The sequence below is a fragment of the Mesitornis unicolor genome, unplaced genomic scaffold, assembly GCF_000695765.1.
Source record: "Mesitornis unicolor isolate BGI_N332 unplaced genomic scaffold, ASM69576v1 scaffold23734, whole genome shotgun sequence".
Lineage (NCBI taxonomy): Eukaryota > Metazoa > Chordata > Aves > Mesitornithiformes > Mesitornithidae > Mesitornis > Mesitornis unicolor.
Genome location: NW_010179754.1, coordinates 40,059 through 59,620, shown reverse-complemented (window position 1 = coordinate 59,620; position 19,562 = coordinate 40,059). Strand labels below are relative to the sequence as shown.

General features: G+C 38.2%; 1 protein-coding gene across 1 annotated transcript in view; it reads left to right on the top strand.

Annotated features, from left to right (window-relative positions):
* Window positions 1-5,279: 5,279 nt before the first annotated feature.
* LOC104539388 (transmembrane protein C15orf27-like) overlaps window positions 5,280-19,562 on the top strand; it is a gene marked incomplete at its 3' end in the record, with an annotated part of 42,556 nt that continues 28,273 nt past the window's right edge. Inside the window, exons 1-3 of the mRNA XM_010182893.1 lie at window positions 5,280-5,293; window positions 7,473-7,661; window positions 17,388-17,542. Coding sequence (XP_010181195.1) covers window positions 5,280-5,293; window positions 7,473-7,661; window positions 17,388-17,542 — 358 coding nt within the window. The remainder of the gene's footprint in view (window positions 5,294-7,472; window positions 7,662-17,387; window positions 17,543-19,562) is intronic.

Sequence of the window (19,562 nt, the reverse complement as noted above, 5' to 3'; positions counted from 1 at the left end):
CCCTTTCTCTCTGTTTTCCTGGATAGCTTCATGACCTCCTTAGGATTACCCAGTAGGAACCCTAATAGCCATTATTTGCATTTGAGCTTTAGACTGTATAAGAATTTTAATTTGTAGACTGAAATATGAACATAACTTTTTCGCACAAAGGAAACAAAATTCCGTTTCCTGATGTGTACTAGATTCAGAATAAAAAGCTACAGTTTGGCACAGAAGGATAAAACGCCCACTCAGAAGCCCTTTTCATTTACCCCCTTCCCCGATCTGTTAAACATTTTTAGCTTGGGTGCTTACTCCAGTTGTATATTGCCAATGGCAAGGACTCAACACACAAAATCTTTGATTGGAGTATGTCAGATCTTAAGTATTTCTCCACTGTGCTGTTTGTTTCTATGGCTCTGTCCGCAGTGCACTGCCCTGTCCTCTCAGTTTTGCTGACACAACTATTTTTGGAGCTTTTTGTTTGTTAAAAACCAACCAAACACCAAAAAGTGCAGGAAAAGAAAAATAATTTTGTTGTTGCTGATTGAAATGCCAAATAATTTTCCTGGTCCAGGTCATAGTAATGGCCCATGTGCAGGTCCATGGCTATGGCATGGGGAGTGGAAGGAGCAGGAGCTGGGCAAAAGTACTTAAAACATGCTTTGCAGCTAATAGGGGTGTTTATTCAGTGTGACCTGTTGCATTTATGTTGAATGCAAATTGTGAGCCTGCCCATGTGTCTAGGCTGCTATTTGAGGTCTGTGTGGAAGAATCTTTAGTTAGAAGAACATGTCAGGATTTGGTTTTGTACCCACTTGTAAGTACATATGCTCAGATGTTTCAGTTAGTTTCTGTATTTTGTACAGGGGCTTGCAGCTTCATGATAGTACATGATACAACAAACAGCTCTGAACCAGGTGGTCTTGACTTCAGCTCAGCTAAACAGGATGCAAGTTAGTAGAGATTTGGATAGAAAAGGCTTAAGTGGAACTGTCTTTCTACTCTCTAGCCCAACTGGGTGCACTACATCGTCACATGTATTCTGTAGGACTGTGCTTAAATCTATGCTAAAAGCAAAACTTTCATGCAGAAGTGAAGTGCAGATTTTATTTTTATTAAGGTTGTTCTTGGGGGGTGGTTTGGTTTTGTTTGTTTTCTTTTAGCTTAGGGTGTATGTACAAACAACAAACACCATCTCACATGTGCCATGCTTTAACATATAGTTTCTGAACTGTTCTATGCTTTGTGTTGTTTAAGCTGGACTTTATCTCCTTATTAGCAAGCTACAGCTTAAGTGTGGTGACTGGTAGTAGGTGGTTGATCTAAACATTAACAAATTAACTTGGGCAGGATGTGTGCTGGGCAAGGGCAGCAGCATGAACCTTTGCTCAACTGTAGCGCATGACCCCACTTCTCAGCCTGTGTGATTCTGAGCATAACCCATGAACCCTGAAGCAGTTGCTTGCCAGTGCCTCCACAGAGGAGGAGGTAAAAGAATTCATGATCAAGCAAAGGGTACCTAGCAAAAGCTTTGAGGAACACTGATGTGTAATACTTGTGCAAAAAAAAAAGGAGGAAAGCTGAAGGGCTTGAAAGGCAGGTACAACACTTCTTAAGGACTTTGAAGGTCTTGCCTCAGAAAGCTCAGTGAACTGGGTGCAACTTCATTCACCTACTGCAGAGGAGTAAAGAGGTGTGTCAGCTTTGCTGATATTTGAGCTGGGATCCTGCACATTTTCAGCTGGGCTGCTAGTCTACAAACTTGTCCCCATACAGAAAACCAGATACAGAAATATACTTCCTATCAGCTTGCACTGTCATCTTGGTACATAAGAGACAGTATGCCAGTCATTTAGTCCAGTGAATGTTACTGGTTTTTACACCACTTCAAAACTTGCACTAGAAACTTTGTGACAATTTTTTTCCTTTCTGTCTTATCTCCTTTTTTAAACTAATGTTGTTTAACTGTGCTCCTTCTACAGCCATCTCACCCAGGAAACACTTGTACTACAGAACAAATAGCATTGCTAAATTCTCACAAAATGGACGTTTCTCATATTCATATGGCATCTCAGCATGCACCATGTGCTGTCTAGTCTCAGGTCCAAGAAGTGAAAAAAACCAACCCTTGAACTGTTAACTAATTCCCTTGGATGAGACTATGAGAGATGAGACTTTTTTGTATACTGAGCACTGAGTGGGATAGGTGTGGAAAGGGCTATATGGAAAAATTTCTACTCCTGGGTGGTGGATGGAATACCCAAACGTTGCCCTCTGCCTGTCTCTGTTGGTAGGGAGTAGAGCCACGTCATTGCTCTTTGCCTTCGCTGTATCCTATAGGAATGCAAGCAATAGATTAAGTGCAGAAGAACGGCGTCTCCCTGCTGTGCCTTGTTGCCTTTAAACACCATTCATTTGCTCGGAAATTTCCTGTGGAAGTTGAAAGTGTTTTATGCCGCTATAAAAGTTTTGTTTGGTGTGGGGTTTTTTGTTTTAGGAAGTTTTAAACATAACAGATAAGGTGGAACAGATGGAAATAAGAAGTTTCTGCAAAATATCAGTACATGTTAAGACATTTCTGTTGCTTGCATAAAACCTAGAAAGAAGCATTAATCATAGTATATCCCTTTAGGATATAGATATATACAGCCTATTACATCCATTTTGAAGGTTTCTGTTGTGCTGCCCTCGTATTAACTACTTGCCTCTTTAATTCATTAAATCAGCTAATATATTAGTCATCTGCACCAGAAATTACTCACTTTTTGCCACTTTTTTCCCCTCAGGAAGGCTCCACTGAATCCGTTGGAGACTTGACTCCCTCTGTCTCCTTTCGGGTCTCTCTCCACGATACTCTTCTCACCTCTGTGAGCACCTTATGTTATGATAACGATCCCTTCAGCTAAGGCAAGTTGGACTCTGCTCCCTGTGGAGCCATCAGAGCTATCAGAAGAGCTTGCTGCCCGACTGTGAGTTGCTCCTTCAGTCCTGGTGGTGAGCAAACTTTATTGGTAGAGCTGACAGCCCCAGTAAGAGGGAGCAGGTCTGGCTTATTGGTGTTGCCAGTGCTCAGATCTGGTTGAGCTGTTAAAACAAAATTCTGTATGAATGTGAACGTATTTGCAGCTCAAAAAAAGATTAAAAAAAAAAAGACACTGAGTCTGTATTCTGGAGAAGTAAATATTTCATGTTCATGTTCTATATGTTGCTGGCCCTACTGTTATGACTTAAATTCTCTCAAATTCTTGAGATTAATCCTGGTTTTTATTATGTTAAGAAAGTCCCATATCTGCATCTCTCTGCCTGTCCTCTAAGGCCAGCTTCTGTCAGTTTTATTCCCATTTCCAAAATCAGCTGTATCCCCATTTACCTTTTATTCTCCAGGCCTGCAAATGGAGGTATAGCAGGATTCTTAGTTTCCTCGGTCTCACAAGACACATGCAGCATACCTCATGCCTTTACCATTTTCTCAGGCAAAGTGCTTAGAACAATTGGTTTGGGTAAAATTTTTCGTAAAAATTGGGTTTTCTTGGAAAGTGTTGTAAAGTGTCAACACAAAATGACATGTTAGGGATTTAACATCACAAAACAAGGCTGATAGCTGTATTTTAGATTTGTTGTGCTGGTAGGTGTAACAGTTGCTATCATAAAGCTGTCATAGGCGAGATTTAGCAAACCCCTCCCGTATGTGATTTAAGCATGCATAATTTTAGGCAAATGTTTTAGGATTTTGTTGCCTTAGGGATATACTAAGTAAAATAATTCAAGGACTGTGGAGGCCAAGGAAGAGACACCCATTGATATTGAACGGATGTTGAATCACGTCTCTGCTGTTTCAGGGAAGATTTATCTGAAAAATGTTGGCTTCTTGCTCTGACTTTGAAAGTATTGCAAGACTATAGAAAATGGAGCATGTGTGTGTTTTTCTAAAATATATGTATATTTTTATTTTTTAAAGTTGATCATGTTTCTTTTCTTTGTATGAATAATTAAACTGCATTTGGTTCACTTACCTATCTGAGGAGGGTGATCAGAGTGTAGACTTTTTTTTTTTTGCATACGCAGGCACATTATCTGGAAAATCTGAGAATGCATCGACTACTTCTTATTATGATGAAGTTATAAGACAGGAAACAAAGCCTTGGAAATGGGTCTACAAGAGATGTAAGTTCAATTTTATTATTTCGTATCAAGTAATTGTTAAGGCTCACACTATTGCTATGTTTTTGTGTCTCCACTATAAATACTTGACTAATACTAACAATTCAGCCTGTAAGTAGCTCTAGTATCAAGTTTAGTACAAGACACATTTTGCATGATAATGACTTTTTTCTGTGTTACTGTCAGTGAAGTTCTAATTTGCTAATGACTATTTCTGTTTAATTTAAATAAGAGCGTGATTTTTATATGTTACTTTAAAAATTTATTTAGTGTATAATCTTGGCAGTAGTTTTGCAAAGCCTCTCATGATGTATTTTTCTAAAAATTTTTGTTTCTTACATGGTATTCTCCAGTGTATTATTTTTCCAACTACTGAAACCTGTCTGTCAGTAGGTTTCATTCTCAGAAGCTTGTCCTCTTTCATTGCATTGGTCCAGGTACAACACAAGTAAAGATTTTGCCACAAACAAATGTGGCACCTTTTCCAAATGTATTAGTGGGTTTTGTTGGTCAAAGTACTGTCCTGATAACGGCCCATCTAGAATGTCTGACAATAGGAGTTAATTTTTGGAAGAGACTTCCTAAAGTAGCAAAGAGTCAGGAGCACAGTTCAAATTGGAAAATGGAGAACAAAACACCAAACTTTGCTGACAAAGCTAATGCTCATCTCTACAGTGTATATCAAATTGGGGGGAGGAGAATAATTGGTTGTCTTCTAGTAGAATTTGCACTCCTAAAGCCATGAGCTTGCTTTGAAAATCCACTCCCCCCTCTGATGTCGATTATCTTTCCCAATAATCTAGTGGTTTAAAGCAAGACCCTGTGCTCTTATGGATGTATTAATGTGACTGGATGTCTCTGTGTATAAGTAAATGCACCGTAACTTCACAGCTTCCATAATATGGAGGAATTAAACTGGAAAAACCACTTAGGAAATGGTTCATGGGGGAAATAAAAATATTAGGCAAACTTGCAACATAACAAACATCAGTGCAGCCCTTCGGAGTTCTTTAGACTGTGTTTTAGATAACGTTGTTTTGCTTCTCACAGAGACTTCATCTCGGAAGCCTAGAACTTCTGTGCAGTGCAGCTGGAATTAGTTAAATACTGGAACAACTGCTGTTGCATCCTCCAACATGTCCAATCCTCAGTAAGTACCATGCGAGGATAGTTATAACTTATTTAAAATAGAAGGGAACAGGTTCCTACTTGTAAGAGATTTTTGTGACATCACAATGGTTCTGTTTCCTACTGGATGGAGAAGTTGATATTTTGAGAAGGAGTAGTAGGACTTGGTGAGTTGTCTGAACAGTGTGAATTGGCAGAAAAAACATGAATCCTGTAAGCATGCTTGATGTGTTACTAACAGCCAGTGACTGAAAACTTGTGTCATATTATTTTCAGATGTCTTTGCCTTTTTTTGTTTCCTGCCACCAAACCTATCCCAAAACTGTTTGCCAACACTACTTTGTTAGTTTGTTTTTCTTTTCAGTCAAATCAGACGATGTCTGTCTAAGAATACAGAAGGTAAATACTGTTGGGAGAGGGAAGGCTGCACCAACCTATTTCTTTTTTGCTTTTTAATACTGGAAATTGGATCATTATATGCTCTTTCACGCTAAACTGAATCAGCTTGGACTTGTAAAGGTCCACAGGATGGTACTAAAGGTGAAAATCAAAGAATCCTTGCTAAAATTAGGTCCTTCCACTGGGCTTCTGATTTCAGATTGTTTACAGAGGAATACAGTTATTTTGGAAATGAAAGAATCTCTTTGCTTTCCATTATGAATTAGATTGAGAATAAAATAAAATAAGCCTTCAGGTTGTTCAAATGGTGCTTCCTTTTACTTCCTCTGCTTTCTGCATAGGAGGACACAGTTGCAGCCTTTCCTGGACAAACACTTGAGCTATTACAGCATTTTCTGATTTTTAAAATAACTTGTGTAACACTGGCAGTAGTTAGCTCCTTTTAATTTAGAAATAACGTTTTTTGTTTGGATGGGTTAGTCTAATGGTGAGGCTCTGACCAATACAGTCTTTCTCTCTCTCTCTCTTTCACATCGAATTTTAGTTCCTTCACCCACATCCTTGTGTTTACAAGATATGAGTTGACTCTCCTAAATTATTTGGGTTTTTTCTGGAAAAAAAAGAACTGTTATCCAGGTTGCTTGAATAGTTGGAAGATTTTTATAAGCTGCTTTAAAACAAAATCACTACTGCAACTTTTGCAGTAAAATAACAAAGGGAAGTTGGGTGCTAAGCACTTCTTAACTATATCCCTAAGGAAAAAGAGTATCTTTTCACCTGCTGTTGAAAACCTCTGACAAGTAGCCTGGGATTTCTTCAGAAGTTAACTAGCATCCCTGGATGAAAGCTGGAGAAGTTTATGCTTGTGCCTAACCTGAATCAAATGGAGCAAGCAGCTTTCACTGAGCACTGCAAAGGATCAATCTCTGCTGAAGCTTGACATGCAAACTGTCTCCTACAAGGAAGTTGTCCTTTGCCTGCACTAGATGATATGCCAACTGACAAAGTTCGAGTTTCTAGACAAGTAGTACCTTACTATAAATGTGGAAGACATATCAGTCTGATTTTTACCTGTATGGAGTTCCCATTAATGTTAGCATGATGTTAAAAGGATACACGTTCAGATTTAGAAGCTGTATTTAAGGATAGTTAAGAATCAGTATAGAGGAGTCCATAATTCTTCTGAATCCTTGTTCTCTTTTCAGAATTATTTTGAGATAACTTGCAACAGAATGCTCATTTCTAGTTGAATGAAGCAAAGTCGCAATCCATTAAAACTACTTGAATATTGACCCACAGTGGAAGAGAGGTCAAACTGCATCCATTAATTTACAGTTGATTTGTATATAATGATTAATAAGCTTAGCTATTCATTGCTCACTGATCTAACTTAAAAAGCAGTGAGTTTTTATTTGGCATAGTTACATGCCTTCTTTCGGTTTTGCACAAATATTTTACTTTTGGGTTCATACATTGTTTCTATATTTGTTTATAGCACATCCATTTATATTTAGTGCTTTTGAAGCAGATTCAGCGGAGTGAAATGCTGTTCTCCTTTGTCTGTGAGGTTTCTGTTGATTTCACTGGGATCTATGAAAGACAAGTTTGGAGAGATTTGGTCTGCCCCCTCGATGGTAACACTTCTCTCAATGATCATGTAGAGACCTTTTTAAGTTGCTACTTTTTTAGGATTCTGTGGAGTTCTTTAACTTATTTATTTGCTTGCTTATTTACTTATTTATATTTGTTTATATATGTGTGTGTGGAGAGAGGTGTTTTCATTTTGCTTATTACATTTTCAGGCCTACAATAGAAGGCAGTGTTTCAGAAGTTGAGATAATTTCACAGCAAGTGGAAGAAGAGACCAAAAGCATTGCTCCTGTACAGCTTGTTAATTTTGCTTATCGAGATCTGCCTTTAGCTGCACTTGATCTGTCTGTGGCTGGGTCCCAGCTTTTGTCAAATTTGGATGAAGAGTACCAAAGAGAAGGGTAAGTACAAAGGACAGAGTTTTGGTTTATAGGTTATAGGAATTTCGTGGCCTGTAAAAAAGAAAACCTTGAGCTGGAGAAGTGCAGCCAGTTGTCCTCAAACTCTTTTAAAAACCATTGTTGCAGAATGGAAGTGACTTTCTAATATTACTAATCTGTGCTGGTTTGGGGCCCTTTATAATTTTAAGTGATTCATAGCCGCTATCTGACTGTTGTCTGGAAGCCTTCAGCCAGGGAAAACTAGACCGCTTGGATGGACCGCATCTAGTCCATCAAACAAGCAGAGTGGCCTGGTGAATGCTCTTTGTGAAAAGTGTTTCAGGATAATAGAGGGTGGGCTGCTGTTTTTCTTTTACATAGTTGTACATTTCCTGACTGAGAGATAATGGCTTAGGACTGCTGATTCCTGGACAGATTGTGTACTTTTCACAGGATAATTTGAATTGCGTAGTTTATGTGAGAACACTGTCTTTGGTAATGTATATTTGTATCATTCCTGTTTTCCTGGAACAACTGTTCCAGTTTTATTGAAATAAAAGATCTTAATCAGTTCATAAAATTTGCCCGAACATAACCCAGTGTCAGATTATGTAGCATTCTTGTCCTGTAGGACGTTAGAAATCATCCTTATGCCTGGCTGTAGGTGGGCTACTATACTAATTTTTTAATGAAAGATTTGGGTCAACTGGAGGGAAGGCAGGGAGAATGATTAGGGGCTCAGAAAACCTGCCATGGAGTACTGATTCAAATAACTGTTTGCGTTTCATGTGAAGAAAAGACTTTCAGGGTAGCTTATAAGAGACTTCAGTGAGGAAGAGAACAGTCTGTTACTGACCTCCGTGTTGTTTAGGATGAGGAGTAAAAAGCCTGAATTGCAGCAAAGAGTATAACAAGGGTAGTGAAGTGCTGGAGGTAGACCACTGGTGTGTACAGGGAGAAGAGGAATAGAGTTGCAATTGCTAGATGTCTTTCAGAAGACATATTTGTCAGGAATGATAACACTGTAGTTTAACATCCCTCTGGACAGAGAAGGTGAGCGCTTGTGCCTGGCCCCTCTGACTCTGTGATTACTGTTCCACCGTGTGTTGTGCTGAACGTACATACACTGCACTGTCAATAAGATCCATCTAAAAGCACTTCACAGTAAGTCCTATAGAGCTCTCATTGATGAAGACATTAAAAGACTTTATCAGCTTTCATTTATTAGCAGCTGATGGTTTTAACCTGTGTTCAGGAATCAGCAGAGACCTGCTTGATCTCTGCTCAGCAGGTATTCTGTACGGTAGTCAGGAAGCAGTATGTGGGGAAGGCTCTCGCCTTTAATTTCTTTCCAATTTGGACTCTGAGACATCTTCAGAAAGTTGTTACTCCAAACAAGGGGAAATACATTTCAAGTAGGTTATATAAGTATGGTACAACTGTAATATAAAAATACCCTGCACAGCAAAAGAGGCACTTGAAAATTAATTTGAGTATGCAGGTGTAACCCTCAGGCTATTTTGGTGCTTCGTAAATGCTAGTTTAGTTCAAATACGCATTTTTATAGATTTTTATGATCTGAAACTCGGTTCTTCACTGTGCCAAAGTGCACAGATCTCTCATTGTAACCATTTGAGCAGCTTTGCAGTCTTAAGCATGGAAGTAGACTTGTCATTGTTTTTCTCAGCAGAGATTTCTTCCTTCACACAGACTTTTTTTGTGGCTTTATCACTCAGAATGGAAATAAGCAGGTGCAGTCCAGACCTCCCAGCTGTAGAGTGGATTCTCTGAAGAAAATTCATAGCTTTAGTTTGTATGTCTTAACACATTTTGGCTGAAACTGTTCATCTGAGTCCCGTGACTGCTTCAGCCTTGTGGGAATGGCTCTGGCTTCTTCCTTCCAGGAGCACTGATTGCAACTGATGCCCTGTGAAATTTAAGACCACAGCTGAGTTCAAGAAGCCCAACAGCAAAAGTAAAATGGCTTGGTTGAGAATATGTCTGGTTTTATGAATGTGGTGTCATTTCTTTCAGGTGGCCTTGTTAAATGTGACTGGCTTCCACCTGAGTAAGAAGGAGATCATGTGGGTTAGATAAGTTTGGTACAGAAGCTAACAGCTACATCTCCCTCATGGATGAAGGGAGTGATATGGGAAGGGCAGCACAGGAGTTGACAGAAAATGTTTAAGTGCCTGTAGTTTCTGCTAGCATCCATATTCATAACTGTCATGCTCTGATACACCAATGCTTCCATACAGGTTGCAGGTGAGAAATAAGAGAAAACAACAAAAAAAATTATAGTCTGTCTCTTTTTAGACCATATGTAAACTGATGTTCCCATGGCTTTAAGGATACTGAAATGAAAATCTTACTGTATACAGCTTGATGGGTCTTTGCTCTATAGTATCAAATGCTCAAGGCTGTCAATTCCCATCTGTCAGTGTTGTTGAAGGAATCTTGTGGACAGTTTGAGCTGTTTTTATTAGAAATTCCATTTACAGTGTGGTAGGCAACAAAGAAAGGATTGCAGATTAGATGGCACGCTAAGCCTGTCCATGAACCACACCTGTAAGTAGTGAAAGGCTAATTAGGCAAGAAAAACCTTTCTGCTCTCCCAGAAACCCTCAATCAAAACACAAGATATATAGTCTTCTAATGTGGGTTGAGCACAAATTCATTTCCCTCTGTAGACTGCTCAAAGAGGCAAAATATTAAAATTTATGTGATGGAAGTTAACCAGTGAAGTTGAATGGAATCTGCATTGAAAATATTTTCACGCATTAGAAGTCATGTGAGTGGGCTGGCATTGCTGCCTTTGCACTGAAGAGAGTGGTAAGGTGCCTGTGGTCTCTGTGTGTGGCGTAGGAGGAATTCTTGCATCAGGCTTGCTTCCTAGCTGCAGTGAGGCTGATGTGCCTGGTGTTAGTGTAGCTGCGGGTCTTACTCTTCAGACAAAGGAAATTGTCTGATAATTGCCAACAATATGTAACTAAAACACTTCGAGTTTTCTGTGTCTATAGCAATATCTATTTATAAAGTGTTATCTCTTCCACCCTGCGTAGCACTGTGAAGAAATAGTAGCTTGGTTCTCAGAACCAATACAAGTGTGATATTCATTACTTTAGTCTTACTGATCTGCCCTGCAGTTATCTTGTTAGAATCTTCCTTAGATATTGCTGTGCACTGTACTCCATGCTTAGACATTACAGAAATCATCAGGCATAGACTGAAGACATGTATATATGAGAAATAAACTCATTCAAAAAATGTGCCTTGGGTGCCAATGGGAATGTGGTGTATAATTCTAGCATATCTCTAACAGATTATGTGAAGCTCATGTGCAAAAAGGGGCAGCAAAGTTGCTGATTTTTTTCATGTCTGTGAATTTGTTGGAGAAGCTGTCTGCACTGAACTTGGTTTGCATGAAAAGAATATGTAAATGTTTCTTTAAGGAGACTAATCACCTAGAAAGCTAAGGAGATTTTTAAATGTTAACATTAGCTTTAAGTGCCACTCTTTAATTTCTTTTTTATTCCAATTAACTATTCTTTTTCTCCAAAAAATACTGTCTTCAATTTTTTTCATCAATGACCAATAAAAATGATGGATAATAGTTGTAAAATTGACAACATGCAGAAAGTGGTACAAGCCTGCTAAAAACATGTGGGGATAGGGAAAAGCTTTCTTTCCTGTATTTTCTCTAAGTTCCAATTAGGAGGTATCATTCATAATAAATTATAAAAGAATTTATGGTTGCACAACAGGCTGTGTGTTTTCTTGTGAATATGCAGTTAAGCAGTGAGCCTGTCTCTTGATAGATATTTGTGTTTAATGGTAGTGGGAAGCAAGGGGAGAGATACACCAACTTTCATTTATTTGTTGTGTTTGTTTTAGATTGCAACTCTTAAATTTTTTCTATGTTAAACATATTTGAAGCACGAAGGTGCTTTCTAATACTGTGTTTTACATCAACAGCTCTAAAGGTTGGGAGTTCATGCAGTTAATGGCTTACATGACATCAGCTGCAAATAGTCATGCCATTGTAATTTAATCATTTATGATAATTGTTCATAGCCTTAGATTTGTTTGGATGCAGCTAGAAATGCATTAAACAGTAGAAATACCTGAAAGAATAAAACTATAAAAAGGGCCAGAGGGAGAAAAAGGAAGGGAAACCAAAACTGAACAGAGGTTGAGAAGTTAACACAGGAAAGAGTTGTGAGCTTTTCATTTTAAGTTGGTTGCAGGCTTTCACTGATAAATGTATTCACTTCTCCTGGCAGAAAAGGATGTCTGTTCATTCAGTCTGTCTGCTGTAATTACACCAAGTGGATGTCATTATTTCTAGTTTTCATATTAATCTTTCAGGTTTTATTTTGATTTCTTTGAGGTATTTTACTTGTTTTCTACAAAGCTTAAAGATACTGTAAAAGAATTCAAAAGTTTTCATGTTTCTTTTGTTTTCTGCTTTTCTTTATCTGGCAGCATAATTTTAAAAAATGGCTTTTCTGACAAGTTCTGTGCACTTTATGAACATCCTGGAGCACATGATGTTGATATGTGGTGAATGATGAGGTCCAAGCTCAAGATCAAGTCCAGAAGTTCTGAAGCGCAGAATCATTTTATTTCAAGCTCCCTGTATTTACAAAAGTGACTTAAATTTAGTTTTAGCTGCCAGCCACAGTCTGAATCCAGGAAAATGTAGCAAAATCTTAACAGTAAAATACAGTGAATGAGACTGTAGTGCTGATTTGTCCTTTGTGCAGTACTTTATCACTGCTATTCTCTGCGCTCTGGTCCAAAACTAGCACCTGCACTGCAGCAGAAAATTAGCATTCAGCATGACAGAACCTGTGAGGTGACCAGCTCTCTACTAGAGAATACATGAAATTTAGGGCTATGTTACAGAGATGTTCGGTGACTTAGAAACTTCTTTTTCTCTACAGAACCTTTTAAGTGTTTATCTTTGTAGACGTTTTCCACAATAGCTCATTACTGTGTTTATCCTAGTACCTAAATCCTTTAAGTGTGTTCCTCTGGTGTCTTTTACCAGTAACACCAATTGGTAGAGGGAGCACTACTATAAGTAAAAAAAGGAAGAAATTTTCTACCTCAGTGATTTTCAGACTTTTTTGGTTTATAGGTCTTTATGTATTTTTCCAACAGAACTTTCCTTTCCTAGGTCCTTTGTGCTGGTAGCTGTGTAGTAGATGTACAGCCCACAGACCATTGTTTACAAAGATAGGGGAGTGGAAATGGGTCTAATTTGTCTGGCTTAACACTAGAATTAGTTGTCTGAGTTGGAGAAGATACGGCTTTGTGCAAAAATTGAAAGATGGATAAGCAAAGGACAGAGGAGAAATGTGGAAAAGAGGAGTATTGGTATGGAAGAAGAGTCCATGAAAAGGTCACTTAAATTCTGAGCACCAGTCTAAAAGCAAATCAGGTGTTAGGATTCATTAGGAAAGGAACATAGAATAAAAGAGAGGCCATTGTGGCGTGCCTCCATACGTTCAAGCCTTGCCCACATCTTGAACAAGAGTGTACTTCTGGTACACTGTGAAAAAGGATACAGTAGATAGAAAAGAACTGGAAAAGATTCAAAGGTAAAACGTTGGAGACAGGATACCAAGCCTGTTCTGACTTGGTACGACTGTTCTTATGTTTATTAAAGGGTGGTTTTAAGAATTATGTTACCATTTTGGTAAAGGTCTTAGCATAAAAAGGAAAAGCCTAATAAGCAGTTTTCTAATGAGAGGAGTAAAATACCAACCAGATAATCACAGGATGTCTGTGAACAATGAGTGTGATATACATCTATAAAGAAGGCACGGATGATCCTGGAAAGTACTAAGTACTTCAAATAGACCTAGGAAGCGTTCATGTAATTAAACCTGTTCCAAAATATTATGTACTGGTCCAGTTTTCTGTGTTCACATGCAGAAGGGGCTGCTAGGACAATTACAAAAACTGAGTGTCAGTTTTACAGGAACATGGGCTTTGTTTTAACTAAATGCCACTGCTGTGTATAAATAACTTTGGCCAAAAAGAAAGTGCACAGTTTATTTAACCATTACTTATTTAGTGTTGAAATCAAGATGGAAAATCAGGAACTTTTTTGTCATATTTTGCTGTATTACTTCAGAAAAGGAAAAAAGTGCTGTGCAAGCTCATAAAAAGTTATGGGATGTGCATGGTGTAGATGCCTTAAAATTATGGCAGGGTCAGAGTTGGTTTGCTAAGTTTGAGTGTGTAATCATGAAGTTGTCTGAACGATGGCAAGAGGTAATTGAACAAAATGGACACTATATTGTTTAATTTATTTTTTGTTTCTCATGAAAAGTTCATCTTTTATTTACCTAGAAAAAACACAATTACTTTTTGGCCAACCCAGTACATTGTGGCCAAGGTGCCAGCAAGGGAAAAGTACTAATCGAGCTAAGGAAAATATTAGCACAAGAGCAGTTAAGTGTAAACTGGCCATTTGTGAGTTTAGCCAGAATCTTTCTTATCACTTTACCATCCGAGTTTTGCAGCTTTCCTTCAAGAAATGCAGTGAGGTTACAAATAGTAAAACTTTGAGGGAAAGAAGGGATAAGGCTGCTCTCAATAGTTAAGCTTTGGTAGTTAAACTGAGCTTGTCAGAGAAGCCCAGGAAAGGGCTGCAAAGCTTGCTCTGTTCCGTGTTGTTGCTCAAGGCCTCCAGCTGCTCCCTGTAGCCTGCTGTGAGGCTCTGCTGTCTCTTTTGCCTCCGCCAGATTTTGTATTGTTACTTAGCCTTGCTGTTCCTGTCACTTCCTGACCATGGCCTTTCTACTACTTCAGATAGTGACTTGGATCTCATCCATCCTTCTGTTTTCTGATCATAGCCATCTTGTGAGATGCAGCAATTGCTGTTTAGCCAAAAAAAAAAAAGGCAGGGTAAGGTAGATTTTGGGTGATTTGTTTGCAAGACCAGAAAATAGAAACAGTGACAGCTGTTAACAGCTTGAATGAAATGTTTGTAGTGGTTCCTTACCAAATATGTTAAACCTTTTCCAGTTTTGCCTTATGTTCTTTTTTCCAAGCTGTTTATTAATAAAACTACCAGTGATGGCGACAGATTGGTTTTTCATAAAGCCATGTGTGAAACTGTCTCTAAAAAGAAATAACCCAGTAAAATTCCACTAAATATATTCAGTGTCTCATAAAAAAACTTTACAGCACTGTATAATCATCAACCAAGCAATTCCCATGCTAGTACATTTATGGAGTTCATCCAGGCATTGTAAGAAAGGTAAACAGTGTTCCTGTTGCAGAGACTGAGTAGCTGGGGTACCTAATGAGCCCGTTTGAAGTCTCACAGTGAAGTTATCCTAAGTCATACTTGACTTGTATCCATTTAGTGCTTGGCATCCACACAAAACACAGTCAAAACACAAAAAAACGTACTAGTTTTCTGAACTTTTTTTACTTTTCTTTGTCTGGAAAGAGGGAAAATGGTGTTTTACTTGTATATTATTAGTGTGTAATCTCTTCATAAATCTATGAGCTGTGTAAGGTAACAATCAGCAAATTAGTAGTATTGCACGGACAATAATTTAACATTATTTAGCATTCTGTAAGTAATGATTAGCTTAATTATTATTGTGGCCACATGTAACGTGTGCTGAGTATCACAGTTGATTTATTCTTACTGGTACATTTGAAAATCTCAACTGCATTTAAAAGAATGTACTTAGGCCCTCTACTGATCATTCTGAGGATAGGAACGGGTGAAAACCCTGCAATATTAATTGCAATGTCACAATCCTGTGTGACCTGGTCTGGTGATCCTGCTCTGGTCGGGGGGTTGGACTGGATGAGCTTTCGAGGTCCCTTCCAACTCTGTGATTCTGTGATTAAAATGCTGGTAAAAAGTGTCTTTTTGGAAAAGGGAAAAGGAATGTAGGAAGAGAATAGATCTAAAACCTGTTCTATCTTAACAGGGCGATTCCCTAGCATTATTTATAAAAAGATCTAAAAAAAAATAAACCAACCTCAGAAAAGCAGTTGTAGTAAAGACAAGTTATCCTGTTTTGAGATTACGTAAAATAAAATCTGTTAAAAGATGAAGTATGCAAAAAGGCCCTATCCCAATGCCTTTTTTCCCCTCATGTTTTGAAAATATCTCTTTGAAATCTAGTGTGTCCTGTATTCAGGCTAGAACAAGGACAAATTCCTGATAGTAACACTTGTCAAGTCTTCTTTGAAGTTTTAAGAGTCAATTGAGGAGGTCTTTTTCAGCCAGGTAATCAGGCAGTCTTGAGTACAACTATTTAGTTGATAAACTTGATTCTGAGAAGCTGCTTGCACTGCTTAGCATCACTTTCTCCCCCATTTTTGAGTATGGGAATGTTTCGTAATGTTTTTCCAGGGTTTGTTTGTAACATGAGTTACTGAGTGTAGAGCTGTTTATTTGGAATTGATCATTATCATCCTATTTTCTTGTACACCACTGATTTCTGTGTATTGCTGGTTTGGTTCAGGCAGTGCGATTACTGCACCACACCTCTGTATGCTTGCAGCTTCTTAAACCCTAGTTAATAAATCATATCAGCTCTTTATTAACTAAAGTGTATTTACAGTGGTTTGAAAATATGAAGTGTCAGCCAAGCATCAGAACTTCTGGAGGTGGGCCAGTACAAGACAGTACAAAACACTACAATGAGAAATTACTCTGTCAAAGTGAAACTATGGTGTGATCGTATGTAGGAGGAAAAAAGTATCAGGATGGGCTTTATACTTCTGAAGTCCATGCTACTGTTACTCGTATTACAAATATTTTCAAAAGAAGAAACATTTTTAACAACCCACTTAAAAATGCACATCTACATTAGCACAAAACTAGAGCAACGTTTACGGATTCATCAACTTCCTTCCAGAACTGTGATCCTCGTAGCCTCCTTGCAGCTTCCTTCATCTTGCCTAAACCTTTTTCTTCCAAAACAGTGACCTCATCTAAACTAGTTTGGGAGCATACCATGGTGTACAGTGTTGCCAAAATTGTGCTACTTCAAACTCTGGGAAAGTCTTTTTTGGCCCGATTCATGAACAGATTGGTGACAGACAAACAGAAGTTGGGCAGCTTGACACTTCACCAGGCTCTGTATATTTGCTAGCATAGGTGTAGCTGTGGAGTCGCTCAGCTTATTCTTTGGTGTTTTCCAGATTTCTATTGCTCTTTTCCATGATATCATGGACTGATTGTTGCAAACCAACTTTGGCAGCTTTTGTCTGATTTACCTCATACTAGAACAGGGAAAAAGGTGCATGACCATGAAATTCAGTAGCAGAGAAATTATTGAAAAACATCATTAGCTTCTAACCTAACAGCAGAGTCCTGCTATGCCTCAGTACTCACAGATAAGCGAATGCCACATGTATGCCAAAATAAAAACACATGAAAAATGGAACAGACGGAAGAAAGTGGAAAAGTATGTGTGGTAGTTAAGGTTGTGTTACTTAGCACATTGGAAGACATTTGAACATCAGTAAGCTGCAGAGTGTTAGAGAAAGACACAAGATCTGTAGGGTGAAGGTTTTTGTGAAGTGCTTTTCTTAGTGAGGAAACCAATAAAAGTGAGTTTTGCAAAGTCTTTGTACATTATTGCTGAGTGTATCTGTTACAGCAGAACTTGTCATTTTGAGTTCACTGCTTTTTAGCTCTCTTCCTTTTTCACTTCTACTTTTCTTTTCTTGTTTTTCCTCTTAATTTTATTTCCTTAGATCTAACTGGCTAAAACCGTGCTGTGGGAGACGAGCAGCTGTGTGGCAGGTATTTTTGCTCAGTGCAAGTCTCAACAGTTTCCTGGTAGCCTGTGTAGTATTGGTGGTGATTCTTCTGACTCTGGAACTCCTAATAGATATAAAGCTTCTCCAGTGTGAGTAGGAGGATTTTTATTTTTTTATTTTATTTTTGATAAAAGCTTAACATTCTGGGAGCCTTTTGAAGAGGGGAGGATGTTGGGGATTTTTTTCCTACTGTTTAAATGATTACTAGGTTAGGTAAGAAATGTCTTTTTGTGGAACCCTGGTATAGTGAAGTCAGTCTCTTCCTTATTTACTGACCAAATTCAGTGTAGGACAAATTTTTAAAGCATACACGCAGAGTGTTCATGCAGAGATCTGCACATGTTGTTAGTACTTGAAAGAGTCTGTCCTTTGCAGGACACATTCTGTTTACACAAAAGAAAGATCTTCTGTGCATCATTAATCTCTGATACTTTTCACATGCATGTGGATAGATAGAAGTTATGAACTTGCTAGGTTATTTGGTCACATCTGTTATTAATTTACCTCTAGTGAGGTGGGTAGTAGCTGAAATTACAGTTTTCAGTGTATCACAGGATAGAAATTATACAGATTTTTCGTTCTACTTTGCTAATACACTGGGAATCAAATAATAGCTTAGAGTTTTGTTTTATCTGAATTCACTCTACACAGGTTCCACAATGGAAATTTTAATGCTCTTGTTTCACTTCCTAATTTTTTCCGCTGTTCTTTTACTCCATTCCTTTTTTTATGATACAAAGCTGACATGAACACAAACACCAGTTACATTTTTCCATATGCCAAGTGTCGAAGAGCAGCCTCTAGCATCTCAGTACAATTTAAGATATCTTGAAATGGCAATGATGGGGTTCAGACAATCCTACAAATGCAAGAATATATAGCATGAGAAAGTCATGGTCTGGTATCTTCTATGGTAACTTTAAACTGAGCCAATGAACTTTTTATTCTCTTGAGGTCCTTTTATTTTTGTGATTTGTCAATTGGTATTAGTGGAGTTAGATTCCACTGTAAAGATTTAGGTATTGCAATTGTATCAAGATTACTTTAGGGGACTTTACTGAGAATTGCAGCCATTTTATAAACCCTGTGGTACGAATGACTAAGCTGTCTTTCCACGCTGTTGCCCACCACTTATGCCCATGTCTGTCCATGCTGCACACTCTGTTCTGAACATGGCCACTCTGTTACAGTTGTTATTTTCTGAAGTCTCTGGTGAGTTACCATTTTGGATGAGGAAGTTCAGAATGTGGGCAACTCTGCGGTGTTCAAAAAAAGTCAGGAATGCTAATTATGGGTGTAAATCTTTAAAAGTTGAATGAGGACAAAGCTTTCAGCAGTGTTTTTTGAGGTGCCACATCTTTTTGTTTATGTAGAGAATTGTCACTTCCTGTAGTGCCAAAGAGTTTTTAAAAATCGCTTCTGTTGATTTCTAACACACTTAGATTTTTAGCACAGTTTTGGAGACTCTCCTCTGGAAGCACATGCTTTCTTACCATTTATTTCTGAAGAATCTTTTAAAGAAGGCTTTATTTTAGGGATCACTCCTCCTCTGTGTCTAGTGCTTGCGATGCTTTAAAAAGCTCTGCATCCTTACACCTTGTGCATGACCTATGGATGTTTGGCCAAGCCAGATGATTTCAGTGTTCAGAGGTTGCCTCTGCCTGTATGGATTTTCTCAGCACCTGAGGAAGGACCCATTCCACTCTGTGTTGCTACTTTGCATTTTAAATAATGCATCAACCCACCAGACTTCTTGCATTTGTTAAGTTGAAAACCTTCTGTTTTGTTTTAAATCAGATAAAGGCTGTCTTGGTGGGGCTGATATAAATGTAGTTGTGTCATGAGGAATGTGTGTCACTTACCTTAAGGTTTTAAAAAGACATGAGGCCATAGTTGTTTTTTTGAGACTGCAATTACGGTTTTAAATGATTCCGTATTCTATATGAAATCAGCCAATGCAGTAGGTTATGTTATAGCACATCACTGCCAATTTTGTTCATAGTAACAACTGCTAATCCAAATTATAGACTGTAATTACTCAGGAAACCTTCTTTTTTAGAAACAAAACAAAAGCAAAACCCTGGTCTTTTCTTTGTAACATTTTGAGAG